The 19,043-nt window shown below is 37.8% G+C and overlaps 2 protein-coding genes across 2 annotated transcripts in view; one reads left to right on the top strand and one right to left on the bottom strand.

The window, feature by feature from the left end:
- Positions 1 to 19,043, top strand: part of PPM1J (protein phosphatase, Mg2+/Mn2+ dependent 1J) — a 315,203-nt gene that overhangs the window by 242,183 nt on the left and 53,977 nt on the right. The gene's annotated exons all lie outside the window — the stretch shown is intronic.
- Positions 2,490 to 19,043, bottom strand: part of MOV10 (Mov10 RNA helicase) — a 76,296-nt gene continuing 59,742 nt past the window's right edge. The window contains exons 17-22 of the mRNA XM_075196261.1: positions 17,230 to 17,421; positions 14,873 to 14,938; positions 13,202 to 13,327; positions 8,574 to 8,662; positions 4,102 to 4,226; positions 2,490 to 3,551 (exon numbers count right to left, since the gene is read on the bottom strand). Of these exons, the coding sequence (XP_075052362.1) occupies positions 3,487 to 3,551; positions 4,102 to 4,226; positions 8,574 to 8,662; positions 13,202 to 13,327; positions 14,873 to 14,938; positions 17,230 to 17,421 (663 nt within the window). The 3' untranslated portion in view covers positions 2,490 to 3,486. The remainder of the gene's footprint in view (positions 3,552 to 4,101; positions 4,227 to 8,573; positions 8,663 to 13,201; positions 13,328 to 14,872; positions 14,939 to 17,229; positions 17,422 to 19,043) is intronic.

The following is a 19,043-nucleotide window of genomic DNA, read 5'->3' as shown; positions in this document are numbered from 1 at the left end:
AAAGAAAGCAAATGGTAGGTTTGGGTGAATTGCAGCCTCAACCAGCAATTAGAAGAGGATGCAAGAGAAGAGGATGATGCCTCACCAATAAATTAGTAAATGCCTCCCCAACCATACCCCCCCTCCCCCAAACAGGTATTTTCTTAATTGCACTCAATTGCATTCTACCTCATTTATACAACTGTATTCCCAGGTGACATCTAAACAGGGCCTGATATGGTTTGCAATAGGCATACTCAGGGGAATATTTACTAAACTGCGGGTTTGAAAAAAATGAAGATGTTGCCTATAGCAACCAATCAGATTCTAGCTTTCATTTATTTAATGCATTCTACAAAGTGACAGCTAGAATCTCAGTGTTCAGGTTCACCTTGGTCACATTAACATCTGGGGGTGATCAGCAGATCACTTACTGTTGGAGCTGTGTCCTCTCCCTAAACCAACTAGAGGTCTCTCAGAAGTAGGTCTTTGCCTGTCCAGCTTATTGCAGGTGAATGTGTTTACATGCTAACTTCCTGGTCCGCTACCTTCCTTTGTGCTTCTTGGATTTTGTTACCATCAACCTATCTTCATATCCGTCTCACTCTCAAGTGAACATCATTTATACCAGAGACTGTTTGCTAATGTGAATCAGTGGCAGATATACTTCTGCATTACCAGTGACTGTCCACTGCCAGATATTTTCTGCTATACCATATATTTCCATAGTTTCCTGCTTATTTTGCCAGCAACTGCTCCAGCTTCAATGGACCATATTTTATCACAACACAACCTCACCTTTCCTGCCATTATATTCCTAACAGGAATGTGTGGAAATGTTTAAGAGGGATCAAACAACATTCCTCTATAAGAAAGTCATTCAACTGAGGCCTGGTTGCTGGTGGTGGAAGACACTGTCTCTCTGGCATTATTTGTTCAAAATATCCCATAAATGCTGGATTGGGTTCAGATCTGGTAATGACATATGTATAGTATTCGTGTCATGCTCATTGAACCATTAGACGACCAGTGCTCAGTGGTTGGGGGCATGGTCATCCTGAAATACGCCCTTCCCATCAAGAAAATGTTGCAACATGAAGTGAAAATGATCACTCAGTATCATTAAGAGATTAGTAACGACCTTGCCTACCAAGAGAATGTCTGCACCCAAACCATGCCAGAAAACTAGGATTATTTAGTTTGGCACCAAAAGTGCACTCATCTGCTTGTCAAGAACACGGTGAAGGATGAGTCAACTGACCATCCTCCATTGTTCAGTAGTCCATTACCAGTGCACTTTGCACCACTTAATTTACAACCCAAATGCTAATACCCAGCTCTGCGGCTCTGTTGGACCATTTCTAATTAAACTTGCTGCTCACGTCACAAGTTTAAATTTGTAGTCAACTTATCTGCAACTTCACCTATTTCGCCTTGCACTTCAGATTAAGTCACAGATATCACAATCCAGGATGATGTGGTTCCACCAACTGTTGCCCTTTGCCAATGAGGTTTTTCCTTGTAGTCCCATGAGGACATCACCTTAGACACCGTTGCTCATAAAACTTTAGCAAATTGAGCAGTCTTAGTCCTGTCAAACATACAACAATAATCACCCCTTTAACGGAGATCTCCTCTTGCAGCCATAAATATAGGCAACCCAGTGTAGTCCATCACTTTTATACAAGGCCCTGACCATGCTCTTATTTTCTTAATGAACGCATGAGCCACCTGTCCGAAAGCCCCTATTTTTTTTATATGCTTTGTGTCCCTCATTTACACAGCATTTCCATTTTTGCATCCACTACCTGTATTTTAACTTCATGGTTGATATTTGAACTTTCAATTTTGGGGTTTAATGGTCCTATAAGCAAGGCAATCTGTAAGAATTATGGGCCCCTTGGAAATTTTTAATCTTGGCCCACTTCTCATTCTGAATAATATTTTATCTCAATGTCTAATTTAAAACATTTTTTTTTTTTTTTAGAACAATACATTTTATTAGATTTTGAAAGTGGCTAAAAAAAATAAAAAAAAAGAAAAGAAAAGAAAAAAGATACATTAACTTTGAACGTAACCACCTTTATCCAAAAGTTTCTTCTCAATGCAAGTTCTTGCAATAATAGCCTCAGAACCCCAGAGATCATGGGTGGAGCAGCTGGCCGGGCCGGTCCCATAGTAGGCTACCTAGGGCTGGGTCACCTGCATTTCTTTTCCCTTTAAAATAGGCTGCTTGGTCAAGTCTTGCTCCCTGGTCTAAAATGTGCCAGCCCTCCCCTGATCACGAGCTTCCCAACATATATTCCCCCTGCTCTAACACATTCGAAGATTTATTCAGCCAGTCTGTTTTTTTTCTTTTTAACGAAACTGCTTCAATAATGTAGCAATGGTCGTTCAACACATAATTCAAACTAAGAACTAACAATAACAGTATTATTTATCACAGTATTTACAATTGAAAAAAAGTAGGTAGTTCTTATTAACTCATGGAAGCAACAACGTTAAAACTGTTTTTAAACTTTATTTTTTACAAAATTTAAAATATTCTTTAAAGACATCAGATATTACAATGTATAAATAGGGCCATAGTTACCACAATGAAAACAATAAAATGTGTTAAAGAATTTATCCTACCACCTTCTGTAATCCAAGTTCTCATCCACATATAACCCTAAAGGTGTGTTGTGAAAATAGAGCAGGCATCCAGACAATTTAACCCAATCCCAGCACACCTCCTCCGTTACTACTGTGTGCTTATATTCACTGTGTTGTAAGGTGCATTATAAAGGTCAATAAGCCCAATATATGCATTCATCATGGTCTGACTGCACAGCGCTGTCACAGTACACTTCAGCACTAATGCCTGAACAAGTCCTAATAGTTCCAAAAATATATTTAGATTGCTTCAAGTGTTGTCCTGCCCGTGTCTGGGATGGGTAGATCAAACAAGTTAATATAAATTAATAAATGAAGGCTCTACAAGCTGCAAATTATTCTAACAAATATTTTGCTGTAGAATTGACATTAAATGTGATTCACAAAAATATTCAAACATTTTTTTACAATACGTGAAAGGCTTTATAGCGATTTTTATTGCGTTATAAATGTCCTTGATTCTCTTTATTCTAAAGGGAATCTCTCTTCAAAGTGATTGGACTTTACCCTATACCATAGTGGAAATACCAAATGTAAATAATAAAAATAGTACCCATAGCAAGTGTAATTATACAATATAAAACACTGAAAACATTGGTGTCTGAACTTTTTTTGCATATGATTATTTTTCCTATTTTTCAATTTTATACATTTTTTTTGTTTCTCGGGCTGTAATTTGCTGTCAGTTTTATAAATTAAATTGTATTTTAATTAAACTGAATATTGAGAGAAATGTCTCAATTCATTTCTGGAATGCTAATTAATCATCTTTATTAACAAGGCAGACATGACTGTACAGAAGTTTAATAGGTTCAGTACAGTTACTCTTCTGCTAGACATAACAAGGACAAGTTAGTGCTCGTGTCTCCAGGCTGGCTCTCCTTGTTGTTGATTTGCGCTCTCTCCGCTCTCTTCTCCTGTGAAATAATACAATTTAATGTATGTTAAATAAATCATACAGTGTGATCAGTGACTCCCATTTAAACAGGTATGTGCTTGTTATCAGTGTGGTCATTGAGTGTTATTACAATGACCAGTAAGTTCAAACTGTTCATTTTATTAAAAAGACAAAACAAAATGTGAGAGGTAAAATATATAATTTAGTCTTATTCAAACTTTTCACTGAAATTATGCTAAAGAGAAAAGTGTTAGGATAGGGTATACTCCATTACAAACTGCAAACTATGCAATGCCAGCCCTGACTGCCTGGTGAGCGAAGATGATCAGCTCTGACAGTATAAAATGGGTGGGAGGTTTAAACTCATGTTCAGTAGGTATATAGTGTATGTGAATCCTGATTAAACAGAAGATGAAGGATCATATACTAAAGTCACACAGTCTTGGCTGCTAGGATACAACGCCTCCCTCAGTGCCATTAGCCCTTTCCTCTCATGGCTGCATTCCAGACAGTGGGAATTAGAAGGTGGCTGCCTGCCCGGTATTTGCAGTTTTATTGACCATACTTACTAGGTGCTGGATCACCGACACTCAGGTTTTCAAAACGTTCTATAAAGTCAGTGTCATCCAGTTCTTCAAGGGTATCCATTTTCAAGCCGCAGTATCCTCCCTTTTCAGAACAATACCTAAGAAACCTATGAAGAGAGATTTGGAGTAAGATGATGCATGCTGGTACTCTGATTTAGCCATAAAAATGTTTATCATTAAAATAACAAAAACAATATATGTTAAAAGCATTAGGCTTAAGCTGTCAATGTCCACAAATTGCTTTGTAAGCTTCACCCCAAAAAAATCACATTTCCTGATTTTTTATTGAGTGTACTTGGTGTGCTATAGAGGTGTGATCAATATCAGACATGTCTCAGAGCTCCAAATGTCTGCCATTAGCAGAGTAAGGATGTGGATCTGCATGGATTGTCGTTCAACACTAAGCAACCACAGGGGTTGCGGAAGCTACAGGGCCTGTAGTGAGGGGGGTCCTGCAAGGTCGGTCCAACCTCCCAAAGCCACCTTCTGAGCAGGCAGTGGTGCCAGTGCATATGGGGGCATATTTAAGAAGCACTGTTTGAGATGAAAGATATAGTTCAATCCTTATAAATGCAATGAGGATTGAAAACTATATTTCAAATTTATCAATAAACTTCAGTAGGGACAGCGGTTACGTTAAACTACAATCCCTGTGAAGTTTTTCACTTGACTTTTCTCAGCCTCTTCGGTGGGAAGAGAATGGTCTCTCAGGCATGTCTCTGAAAATCCTAGTGCGCATGCGCCGACCGACAGTATCTGTCACACACACAGAGAGCTATGTCCCACTGCCGGTGTATCATGTGACAGGGAGGGATCACATGATCCCTCCACACATGCGCTGTGCAGCTCTCGGTGCAGAGTTGTCTTCAGTGAATGTTAATGTACGCTAGCGACAAAAGCAATTTTTTTTATTGATAAATAGCGTTACTGAGCACTCCCCATACACTGTAATCGGGACTGCTCATTAAACGGAGAGATACAAAGCAGAAGATAGCTAGGATATCTGCTGCGATGCAATGATTATAAATAACAATTTTGCAGTTAACTCAGGATTTATGTTTGATATGAACCTATAGAGTTGAGCCCTTGTAGAAAAACTGCAGTCTGGACAGTGTTAAAATGTAGCTCGACTCACTTTGCTTTAGTCGGATAATGTACTGTTTAGAGGGCTAATTTACTGGTGTTTGGTAACCTGCTGTGATCCCACTACAGGCAAACACAAAACAGTTTCACAGGGATCTGACAATTTCTTTTGGCTTCTCTTGGCCTAGTTTGGAATGTCCCAGTGTTTATATAAAAAAAAATAATTTGTATAAATCTCTGAATATTGTATGATGATTGTAACATTTACAAATTATTATTTTTTTTATCCCAAGAATAATTAACAATTTTTTTATTACGGCACAAATCTTAACAATTTATTTACAAATCAGTCTGCTGGAATTGTGTTCTGATCAATTCTGCGTGAGAGAGAAGAGTAGACATTCAGTGACTACTGGTAGAAATAGTATATTCGTAAACGAAACAGATTGATTTTTAAAAGCAAAAAAGCATGTGTTTTTTTTCTGTTCAATCCTAATTAAAGTGTTTCAATCTGAAGGCAATAGTGCAAGGTTCACCATCCCCGACATCTAAACCATTTAGTGGACATAAAATAGGCTGCTGCTTAACTGAGCAGCATACCATTAAAAAAATATATATATTTCTTGCTTTTAAAATCCCAAGTGTTTTCAGTCTGAAGTCAATTGTGTGAGGCAGTATCACATCTGTAATAGTCTGTGGCCAAAAGACAGGTTACTGTGAATGACCTGGAATTGTGTGGCATGACTATTATGCTGAAGGGACGAGGAGAAGGATTGTGCTGCTACAGGCACTGCTGCTGAAGGCGATACACCTACTCAGAGGCCTGTCATTTGACTTGTACCGCCGGTTGTCCACATATCTGTAGTTACGTGGATAATCCGTACAATGGCATTTTCTAGAGACAGAATGACAGTTTAGGAAAAATGGAATCAAGGTGGAATTTGGTAGGGTGGACACATGACCTTCACTTATCTGCTATAACCCGATTCATTTATGGAGGAAATTGTACGCATATCCAATGCAATACAAGAGCTGTCTTGGCTTTAGTGATCCGCTGTGCAACTGGATGCTGGCTGTCATATTTGATTCCTCTTGCAATGCTTGCCTCACTTACAACTGTTGCTTAAAACTATGCTTACTATTCTGGCTCCCCTTCTGTATAGAAGTTTCACCGCCAGCAGCACTGTTAATGCAAAGGAATGCCACCTGTGAATCTTTGTTTGCATTATGGGAAGTTTGCATTTGAAAATTAGATCCTGTACTATGTAATTATAATAAACAGATTGATGATGAAGCTTGCATGAGGTGTCTATCCATTCTGCTGCAGGCTGATGCTGCACTGCTTGTTACTACACCACCTGTTGATAAACTACTCCAATTAACTCACTGCAAATGACATAGCCGGAAGGGGGTGCCTAAACGGTGACCGTCCCTGCCTCTACTTATTGTGGCGTCACAAAGGCTACAGATGTCTTGACAAATGTGTGGGCTGGGATAAAAACATTTCCACACGCAAGAGGTGGATTTTTTTGGTCTTTTGCCGTGGCATGACAATTTGCTTATCATGGGCATGAGGTGGTACCACTGGTGACTGCCTTACTTGGACACAATCATCATCCTCCTCATTCTCTTTTTCAAGTACAACACATTCATCATTTTCAGATCCACAATTATCCCCCTCATCATGTTGCACATTAGAAAGTTCAAAAGTAACCTCCTCAATTTCTGTGTCTAAATTATTACTACTCATCTACACATTTCCAAGTGGTTCAGAAATTTTTGGAAGGAAGCTGCTCTATAATTACAGTGTCAGAATCTGAAACGTCAGGATGTCCATTAGTGCTAAATGTGAGTCTGAGACTCTGCTCAGGTTTCTCCAATTTGTTCTTCAGGCTCAGTTATCTTTTTATGTATACATGTGGTTGTTTTGGAGGTGACAGACCTACACTCAGAACGAGAAGGTGAGCTATGGGAAGTTACAGAAGATACATGTTGGGCACTTACTTTTGCAATGGTCATTCTGGTATGTGGAAGAGCAGTAGAAGGGCCACTACTAGCAAAACGTGGTTATTATCGGAGCCTTTTCTTGCCACTATGAGTGGTGTATGGAATGGTAACTATTTTTATTTTTTAAGACAAACTACTCATTCATCACTAACTTTTCCCTTAATATTTATATCAAAAGCTGATGTTTTCTTTGAGTTGGACCAAGATTGTTTGGATTTGGAGCGCCCTGTCTTCTACTTTCTACCCACATTACTTTTATTACTAGTAGAGGTTGAAAAAGGTACTACTACTGCCAGTACTAGTACTGGGAAGCTTCTTATCTATAGACTGATACATAATTGACAACAGGAGTAAATCTACTTCAAGTTGGAGCTATGATGTTTGAAGCCCGTAAATTTTTTGGGCATTCAGCGACCGCATGTAGAACATTGCAGCAGCTACAAATAAATAAAAAAAAAAAAAATACCTGCCATGCCCCCAACTGAAGCAAGAGGTAGTAACAAGGTGGACTTTCACACTTTATATGCTTCCGGTACTGCAGGAATAACAAGCCATCAAGATCTACACATCAAGCCAGGAGATGGTTAAGGGGGGCATGTTACCTCCTTGGTGTGCCTTCTTTTCTAAAATTACAATTTATTACTGCCGCTCCCGTCCCTCTTCAATGTGTCACCCATACTGTCTAACTTTGAAAATAAAATCCGTTCATTGTCTTTCTCAAACCTTTTCACTTCTGAGTTAGACCAAACTTGGTCTATGTTCTTTTCTAAAATAGCCTTTTATTTTTGCAACTGTTATCCCTCTTCATGTCACACATGCTGTATAACATTCAGAATAAAATAGGGTTTTGCTCAATCCATTTTAGTTCTGGGGTGGGCCTACCTTGGCATATATTTACTTCTAAAACAACCAACCTATCAGCCAATGCTCTGCCTGTATGTTTTACAGGAGTCCTTTACTTTACTGAACTGTCATCCTGTCTGCCTACCACTGCTGTGCCACTATGTTTAATATATTGAATATTTTTTTTAAATTGCCATGAGTTTGTGCTGCTGGGCTGTCACAGTTTATGCCAGCAAACTCACTGGTCTTTGGTCACTATTGGTGAAAATATTGACAGTTGTGAGGTGGTCATTAGAAAATATATGGTAAATTACTGTAAATGATGGTTAATCGTATAAATAATAATAATGTAGAAACAAAAACAGTTCAAAATTACATGATTTTCACAATTTTTAATGAAATCCAGATTCAAAACCAAAACCCATGAGGTTTATTATCCAATAAGAAAACCAAAACACAGATGGTTTTTGAACCAAAACACGGGGGTGTGCATACATCTCTAATATACATTGCCTACTTACCAAGACCAATTTGGATCGTTCCGAAGTATGACTGGGTTTCCCACCAGAATTAAGAGGGCCTTTGCTCTTGTAATGGCTACATTAAACCTCTATACAGTCAAACAAAAGAAAGAACAGTTATAAAGTGTGAATGAGTATCAGGATTATGGCATAAGCAGGATAAGGAACATAATATAAGTGTTATGATCACTCTCAAAGAAATGAGTTCTCTTAGATAAAATGGTTCTAACAATCACTGTGTGTAAACAAAACAAGGGGTTAATGTATGTTGATCATACATGCCTACTCTCTCGGAGTGTCCGGGAGACTCCCGAAATTCGGGTCGGTCTTACGGACTCCCGGGAGAGCAGGCAAGTCTCCCGCATCCCACAACTGCCTAGCCTAAATGACGCGATTTGCGGTGAATCGCGTCATTTTGGCCCCACCCCCACAACAAAACGGCAATTCCGTTGCGGGGGCGGGACCAAAATGATGCATTTGGCCCCCTCCCACCCTCTAGTCACGCCCCTCTCCCTGACTACACTTGCCAAAAGTAGACAAGTATGATGTTGATATATATAATTCAGAGACCTGCTTTGTGTCATCTAGTGTTTATGCAGTTGCCTGAGTGTCACAGAGCTAGTCAACTATGGTTTATGGCCCAGATGCTTAAAAAAGAATTTGGAAATTTCTCTGGCTAGAAATGATCATAATGAGTGCAGGTGTATCTCCATATACAATTCATCAAAACAATACTTTTCATAATCCATATTTGAGAAAAAAAAAATCTATACTCATTTGTAAGCGGGGAGCCAGTCACATGACGGTTCATAAATATATATATCAGCCCATAAGGAAGCTATGGAGAGAATGTTTCCTATGCATGCTCTTTGTATAATATATATTATAGTAGGTCCACTACATACACTACACATACACACACTATGTTTTAAAAGACCATTGAAATATTTATAGATCTTGTTGCTAGAATTGTTTTCGAACAAAAAGGACAATAAAACCAGTTGTAAAAGAACTTGCTTACCAGCAAAGTTCTTGCCCTATTGTCACAAAGGAAAGGGGGGTTTGGGTGTAAAGAAAAGAAAAGGTTTTAAAAAGTGCTACAATTGTGTTAGAAATTGTCAGTTGGGGCTCCGTATTTTTACTGATGAATTGCCCATACATACACCCTTCCCCTCAGGCAGCAGATAATGTAAGTGTGCTATGACTATTTCTGCTTTTATTCTGGCTTTATTTTAAGAAAACAGTTTTGCATTTATATTTGCTGTATGCCGTTTTTTTTCATTATTAAACTCAATTAATAGCATTCTTTGTGTTCTTAAAGAATCCATGTGCCAGATATAAAAACAAGCCTAACTACATTTAAGAGACAGGTAAATGTTTGGTTTACAATCACTCTGATTAAATTGGGTTGCGATTCCAGTTTGAGAACAGACAGGGAGTAACTGAAGACTCCCTAAGAGTGTCGGCTCTTGAATTAAATCTTAGTGATGGCAGAATTTTGGGTTTAATAACAAGTGAGGGATATCATTTATGGGAATCTTAGTTATTTTTAGACAAAGACTAATTTTGTTTTGCTTAACCCTTTCGAATCCAAATGCCACATATTGCCCAGGTGGGTTGGACATGACAAGAAGCGGTTCGAATGCACATGGAGCATTTGCCAGTCTTTAGTTGACAGTGTGCTGTTGTAGAAGCATTTCTCTTCTGATCCTGTCCCTCTCCTCTTTAACTAAACCTCTAACTTCTCTTTTCCTACATTTATCCACACCTTTAAACTTCTGTCTTCTGGCATTTTTCCCTTTACCTATAAACACACACAACTCTAACAAATCCTTAAAAAGACAGGTAAAGACAGATCCTGCATATCCAGCTTCTGCCCTCTTTCTAATCTACCTATAACCTTTTTAACCCCTTGAATTCTGGTTTTGATGTAGCCAACAAAAAAATGCCCCCTCTAAAGTGGCAGACAAGTCCCATTGGACATTGTACTTTTCAATTCTAATCCTGCTTGACCTGTCTTTTTTTCCAAAACAATTAATCACTGTAGTCAAATTCTTCAATCTTTGGTCTTTCGCAATAAGACTGATGTATGGTTATCTTCCAATCGAACAAAAACAGTTGAATATTCTAGACTTTCTTGAGGCTATTTGTGCATGGACAGATCACCTCCTTCTCACATTCCATTAATACCTATTAAAAACCTCAGCCCATAGGTTCTGCCAATAGGTTATACCTATATATCTACCATCACCCCTTTAGATTGTAAGTTCTTCACGACAAGGACTTGAAGTAAAGCACGTAAAATGATTGTTTGTAACTTAAGCTTCAGTAAATGTAACTAGTAAACCAATTTCCCCTTGAACTCCGATTCTACATTATGCAAAGATGTCCTCTATTGTGTCCTTCAACAGAAAGAGGATATGAGAAATGGCATGATATATTGGGATATAAAACTACATGCACTTTTGGGGAAGGAATTTTCAGGCTTGTTACTTCTTGTCAGCATTTATTTTTCATGTGTCTACAGAATGACAGCATTACCAGGTCAACAAGTCAAATGGTTCCTATAGAGGATTATAATTATAAGCATATCAAGCCTTATTTAGAGTGGAACGTAAAATAGTGACACTTGTAAGTGTGCAAACACTTTTTTAGATCTATACATTTCTCCACTTGGAGTCACACGTATCTTAAGATATGGGAAATGGTAAATCTAACTTAGAAAACACATCTGGAGCACAACCCTGGTCATCACGATCGTCTTACCAAACGCTCCAGGATTATGGGACACCAAAAAAAAAAAAATAGATCCTAAAAGACATATTGTGTTTAAAAGTATGAAATCACATGTGAACACAAGTGCAAGTGGATGCAAATACAAGATATGCGCAACTCAAAATATGGAGACAAGTGGTGCACATGTGCAGTGTCAAGGATAAGCCCTCTCTAGTCACTCTCTGATTTAATATCTGATCATATATTCCAACAGCCAAACAATATATCACCTCTATTTTGTTAGTAAGCAGATCCTGAACTCCTTTATCTGTCACAAGCCACCCTCTGCGCACTCATGACTTGGAAGCTTACTGTATGGGAACACACAGGATTCCAGCCCAACTCTTACACTCGCCTCTTTCTCTAAGGCTACAGATTTACTGGCCCCTTTCCCAACACAGACACCCGCTTCCACACCTCTCCGCCAACCTCCACCAGCTACGTATAAGGCCCATAGCAAACCTATGACTCAATAATCCAATTGCGCACACTCGGTGCTCTGGTAGCTAAAGAGTTAACCCTTCACATCCTGGTTTCTAAAGTGTTAACCCTAGCCAAGCAATCTCTCCCTTCTAAACAGGCAATGAATTTGTTTAGAGCAATAAGGACAGAAATATTAAATTGTTGGATTTAATATACATAAAGTACAATGCTTATAGATAATCAAAAACAATTAGATAAAGATTTAGAATACAAATATAAAATTGCAAACAGTTATAAAAACAAATGGGATGACAGTACAGAGCATAACTTACGTATAATAATCAGTACGCCTAGGGGTAGGCAGAAAAGATTGTCAGCTTCTTGGGAATCAATCTAATTGAAGATCTGTCCATTTGTCGTCACTGGTCTCAGCTTTTTAAAGACACCTTTACACCTTTCCCCACCTCCAGTTATTGTGGTCTAATCACCATTTGCAGGTTCCCCGATTTACTACCCAATTCTATTATGTGACCTAACTTTTCTGTGGTGTGTCACAGAGACCCAATTTTATTATTCATAGATCCCCTCTGAATTTACCCATCTATTGATACAAATAGGCCTAGGTACAGGGTATCAGTTGAGCTTATACTCATTTCCTCAACTTCTCGGTGTGGCAGAATTCTTAATTTGACATATGAGCTGCCCTTCATCATGCTATTAAGAAATATGTGGTTGACCACTACTTTTATTGATTTTAAGTGGCATATTTGAAACTGAATTATTTTTGTCTATATAAAATATAGCCAAGTCAGCACATGGTCTCTGTGAGCCAGACACCATGCTGAGTAGTGGTTCCTAAAAGTCTATTTGGGTGTCAAACGCCAACCTAGGCCAGGATATAGCTCACTGCAGGGGCCTTGAAGCTGCCACAGGTGACAATGCTATCTTTTAACACTGGGATGTGCAGAGCCACTGAATACACACACAATAGACTCCCTGACTTCACATTTTACACTTCAGTAAGCTCAATTTATCAATGGATTCAATTGATATACCATATTTACACTGTAGTTATGATTTAGGACTTATTCCCCACAATTATGTGATGGGTTAACCCTTATAACCGTAATTCCTCTATGATCACTACATGCAGTGTGACAAATTTGTATCTAGTGCAAATGGACTTACATCCAACTCTAAATGAGATGCATTATGTTTAACTTCACTCAAATACATATATTTGCCTTTAACTATCTAAAAAAACCAAACAAACAAAACAAAAAACTAATTTCAAACACAACAGCCCCTTGAAGGTGTAGGCTATTTCAGTTACTGTTCGAATGTTTTTGGACTATTTGCTGGGGTATGTAAAGCACAATAGTGTAACACAGTGGACTTATTAAATTACTGTGAACATTCCAGCCATTTACCTTTGGGTTCTTCAGGAATCCAAGACTAAAGTCTTCATCATACTTTACGTAATCTTTAGTACTCCGCACTGTAGATATGAGAATCACCTTTCGTTCCTGGCCTTGAAACTCCTCAACAGAACCAATCTGTTAGAGGCAGACAATATTTGAGATTTTCAGCATCTTTTACCATATCTTAAGATCAGACTGTACATGTGACGAAAAAGTATGCTTACAAATTATTCCCTATAATTCCCTATGCATCACTATGTTGAAAGGAATGGAATAATCACATAGCTTGAGTCCCCAACAGTGCACATAAACATAAAATATGTCAACATCCAGAGTATATAAAGAGAGTTTGAGTGCCACTGGCCTAGACCAATTAAAATAAAGTTCATTACTTTTTATCCAATATTTTATTAATACAAATATAAATGTATAAATTAGCTTATTACAGAATAAAAAGTGATCACTGGGTGAATGATTGTGCCTTTTATTGTTGTTGCTATTTTTATATGTAAATAGTGTTTGGGAGATAATCCAAAAAGTGCTAATAAATAATTAATTGAACAAACTACAGTTATTGACTTAGAAATTCATTAAAAAAAACTAAATAAAAGTTACTAAAAATACTTTGCATAATGCTGGTGAATAACAAAACTAAAGAAAAATAATTCCAGTTTGAATTTGAATATTGATCACACCGACAGCACTATTTTGAACAAATGCAAGCAATCATTTGAATTCTGTTATCTTATTTATCACAGATGATCCGAATGTTTCACTAGCATGATCGGAGTAGGCATTGTAACTCTCAAAGCCCACAGTATATACTTCTGCTCATCATTTATGTAGCTGCAGTTTGTGTATGAATGAATTAGTGGTCTTAATCTGGAATAAATTCCATATCAGATAGTAAAAAGCATTGTACCAAAGTGATCTCTATTTAATACGCAGAATGCATCAGTTATGAAAGTACACAAACTAAGCATCAATTCCTCATATGCATATATAAATTAGAAAGTATTTACATAAAAGACAGAACACACACTGACATACAGTATACAGACACTTATTATACAAGTTTTCATTGTTTTTACTTACACCCCTTACTGCTTTTACACGTACTGCAGAAAGTAGCTCATGATCAGGGGAGGGGAGGGTTGGAGGGAAGGGGGGCATCTGCCCCGCAGGCCGGTCCTATAGAGGGCTACTTTGGCTGCTGAGTCGAGTCTTGCTCCTGATCTAAAATTTGCCAGCCCTCCCCTGCTAATGCAACTAATCATCTGATCCCCACAGAGGGCACATCAAGAGGCCACCATTTTCTCCTCTGTGTCTTACAGAATTGGGTTAGCTTCTCACTGTTTTAAGAGCTATCAGAGAAATACTTTAATGGGTTTGATTTTCACACGTCGTCACTCTTCCCACTTCTGTTAAAGGCGTACAGAGATTTTATGGCAGCTATCCAGTGCATCCTCTGATTTGATAGTGGGGATCATAGAATTGGTAGCATCAGCACCAATTCTGTTCTATGGTGAAGGGCAACAGCATTAGAGATTAATAATCATTGTATAAATCAAATATTGTTTACAGACATCAATGGACAAATGTTCATTGATGTGTATTAAACATATGAACATCACTGTACACTATGTAAAAATTCAACCACATCTATTAGAAACTACCTACCTTTAGGTCTTTAATGTCAGTCACAGCTTTACATTTTAAATCAATTGCTTTACGAATTTTTTCCACCTGAAAGAAATAAGCAAAGCTTACCTTTCAGATTACAAATATGTTTGTTTTTATCTAGTAGAACACTAACAGATTCATAGGTGATATGCTACATTAAAACAACAACAAGTACCAAGTCTAAGAAAGGTAAATATTAGTGGTGCAAGGAAGGGGGGAAAGATAGGGAAGTCAATTCTAAGCAGCTCTCTATAGAAATTAGTAAATGAATAGTAATTGAACATCTGCAAACAAAAAGTAAAAGGTTACACTATGCGCAAGAGGCTATACTGTATTTCCTTATGTTGCACAACATCATTCAGGTTCCAAAATTAGAACGGGAAGGGGGGGGGGGGGGGGGGGGGGGATTCCCTCCAGCTGCCACTTTCCTAACAAAAGAATGCAACCGTCATTACTAACAAGTCACTTCAAATTGCCTCTTAAATCATGCGTTTCCCTGAACATCTTCAAGTGTTCAATAGTGTCTGTTCACATGGCTGATCTGGAGGTGTGGTTGCTTAAACATGACTGGGTGCCATTACGACCACGGACTACATAGGGCCGTTTCATGAAAGGTGAGGAATAGGCAGGCATTCGATATTCTATCTGACGCAGCCTTGCTTTATAATAATGGTCACAGGAGCAGCGTTAAAGAGTCCCATTGAGATGATAGGACACACAGCAATTTTTTGTCCAAATTTGGTCTTCTGTACTGAAAAATACAGTAGTTAGGTCGAACGTAAAAGGAATTGACCACTATATTAAAACTATCCCTGATCTCTTATACACAGTCGAAGCATCTATTATGAGGGCTAACCTAGTATGTTAGCTATTAATTAGTTATGGAGTATCACTGAGGCATTCCTTGCATGTACATGGAATACTGCTCCAAGTGAATGGATAGGCTACATTCTCATAAATATTAGTTCAGCCCCCATAATGCATGCCTTAATTGAGCATATTAATATGAAGTGCTACGCTCTGTCTCCCATCTTGGTAGTGGTGTCCCCTGTAGTCTAGGCAGGAAGTGGGGCAGCCTCCAGCCGTCCGCATCGCTTTCTGAGCATGCCTAGACGGAAGTTCAGCTCTCAGCAGGTTCTTCCAGTGACAGTTGAAATGAAGAAGTGATAACTAGAGCTACATCCTTTTTGCGTGCTCTTACTTACATATAGATATATAAAGTGACCGGAGTCACTAAAATATATATGAGCAACTTGTTCTCGGACATTGCCCCCAATATAAGCTTACTACCATCTGCATATATAAATGTACTATAATAGAGAAAAGTACATTAACTACATAAGCTTGTTATACTGCCTGTCTGTTGCAGACAGTATCAACTATAAGCAACTCCATATGTATAATATATATATATATATATATATATATATATATATATATATATATATATATATATATCTATCTCATCTGTCACAACTAGTTCTGAAATAACCACAACAGATTTGGTTAAGTCTTGAAGCTTCTTGTGGTTTAACCATCAACGCTGCTGGCACCTATTACATATAACAGCACAAGTACCCTGATAATAGGTTTCTTCCAATAGAGCATAGGTGACAAGTATCAACACTGTGACAACAAAGTAATTATAAAAACTTACAATGATCACCTATATATAAGAGATATAGTACAGAAAATATACACACTAGAGATATATATAGATATAGATATAGAGAGAGAGATATATATATATATATATATATATATATATACACACACACATATATACACACACACACACAAATGTATATATATCATAATGTATCTATATATATCTATCTATATATCATATAATATATTGATATGATATATAGGTATATATCGAAACCCTCCTGTCCAGTTGCCCTTCTACTGCCACTCGGGGGGGATGGACAAGCTTTATTTTTGTCGGCAGTGGCTGCTTGTGTTAATGCGGTGCACAGAATTTCAAAATCATTGCCATTAACACAAAAGTAGTTCAGAAGCATTACATGGCCGAACTGTTGGTGCTCCACCCGATTACTGGCTATGGTTTTTTTGTTTCAGTTTTCTAATATAAATTAAATTGTGAAGGATTTTTTCAAACAAACATGAACAGAACAGGCTTTCAACAATAATCCTTAGATAGAAATAGATTAGATATATTCATGTTTGCTATCTTTAGATGTTAGAGAGCTAGAGAGGCAAAGAAAAAAAAAAAAAAAAGTGATATATAGAAGTACTTCAGTCCAGCAAAAGGATCTCTACAGTCGTACATTCTAGCAACTGAGAAAAAGTTGTGCCTCAAAAAAAACCACCACACACACCAATGACTGTACCTGTTTCCTGTAAGGAGAAATTATGCCAATTTCTTTGGGTGAGATTTTGGCTAACCCTTTCTTCCCTTGGGTCTCTAGAAGAGCCTCGAGATAAGACATGAGCACATCTATCTCAAACCTATTGAAGAAGGATGGGCTGTTGCCTTCTCGTTCATCCATCCCCATCACACCATGGAAGATGATTGGGAAGCCCTGTAGATAACATTTATTAATAAAGAAATAAAATACATTTACATAGAGCACAGACGCCATCTAACAAGTGGTGAAAATGATTAACTTCTGACCATATGCACACAAGTCTTGAATGGATTACCAGTAAGCCAGTTTTTTTTTTTTATATTAAAATAGTATTTTGTATACAGCCTCCAGCAATGACAAAGGAATATATAAAATATGGTTAAATATACAAATTTCCAAATTAGTTATTTAATATTACTATGATTGAGCCAAATGCCAATATCAAGCATGGACGTTCTTAGAACTAATTTTCATAATTGAGTGTCAGTTTGTATTGTACAAGTATCAGTAGGAATGACTTTATTCAATTAGATTGTTACTTTAGACTAGCGTTTCCCAAACTCAATCCTCAAGTACTCCTAACAGTGCATGATTTTCATATCTGCTTGCTGGAGCACAGGTGTATTCATTACTGACTGACATATTATAGTTATGCCACCTGTGGATCTGTTACAATTAGGGATGTGCACCGGCGACTTTTGAGGTCTCGTGTTTTGTGTTTTGGATCCGGATTTTCGTTATTTTTGAGGTTCGGATTTGTCTCGCAAAACACTTGACGAAAGGTCTCGGTTCGGATTTAAGGTATTGGATTCGGATTTTTTTTGAAAAAAACATAAAAAGTTTAAAAATCAAGTTTTTGGGCTTATTTTCACTCCTAGGCTATTATTAACCTCAATAACATTCAATAACAAGCATTTCCACTAATTTCCAGTGTATTCTGAACACCTCACAATATAGTTATTAGTCCAAAACGTTGCAACAAGGTATCTTTCTGGACTGCGTAGAGGAGTGGGTCACCACAATATATATTAAAAACCCTGAACTTTTATGAATCGCACCAATAAATGTACCTGGACTGCGTAGAGGAGTGGGTCACCACAATATCTTAAAAACCCTGAACTTTTATGATTCGCACCAATAATTGTACCTGGACTGCGTAGAGGAGTGGGTCACCACAATATATTAAAAACCCTGAACTTTTATGATTCGCACCAATAATTGTACCTGGACTGCGTAGAGGAGTGGGTCACCACAATATCTTAAAAACCCTGAACTTTTATGATTCGCACCAATAATTGTACCTGGACTGCGTAGAGGAGTGGGTCACCACAATATCTTAAAAACCCTGAACTTTTATGATTCGCACCAATAATTGTACCTGGACTGCGTAGAGGAGTGGGTCACCACAATATCTTAAAAACCCTGAACTTTTCTGATTCGCACCAATAATTGTACCTGGACTGCGTAGAGGAGTGGGTCACCACAATATCTTAAAAACCCTGAACTTTTATGATTCGCACCAATAATTGTACCTGGACTGCGTAGAGGAGTGGGTCACCACAATATCTTAAAAACCCTGAACTTTTATGATTCGCACCAATAATTGTACCTGGACTGCGTAGAGGAGTGGGTCACCACAATATCTTAAAAACCCTGAACTTTTATGATTCGCACCAATAATTGTACCTGGACTGCGTAGAGGAGTGGGTCACCACAAGATATATTAAAAACCCTGAACTTTTATGATTCGCACCAATAAATGTACCTGGACTGCGTAGAGGAGTGGGTCACCACAA

This window comes from Mixophyes fleayi, chromosome 2, assembly GCF_038048845.1.
Source record: "Mixophyes fleayi isolate aMixFle1 chromosome 2, aMixFle1.hap1, whole genome shotgun sequence".
Lineage (NCBI taxonomy): Eukaryota > Metazoa > Chordata > Amphibia > Anura > Limnodynastidae > Mixophyes > Mixophyes fleayi.
Note: the sequence above shows the minus strand (reverse complement) of the source record. Positions and strands in the feature narration are given on the sequence as shown.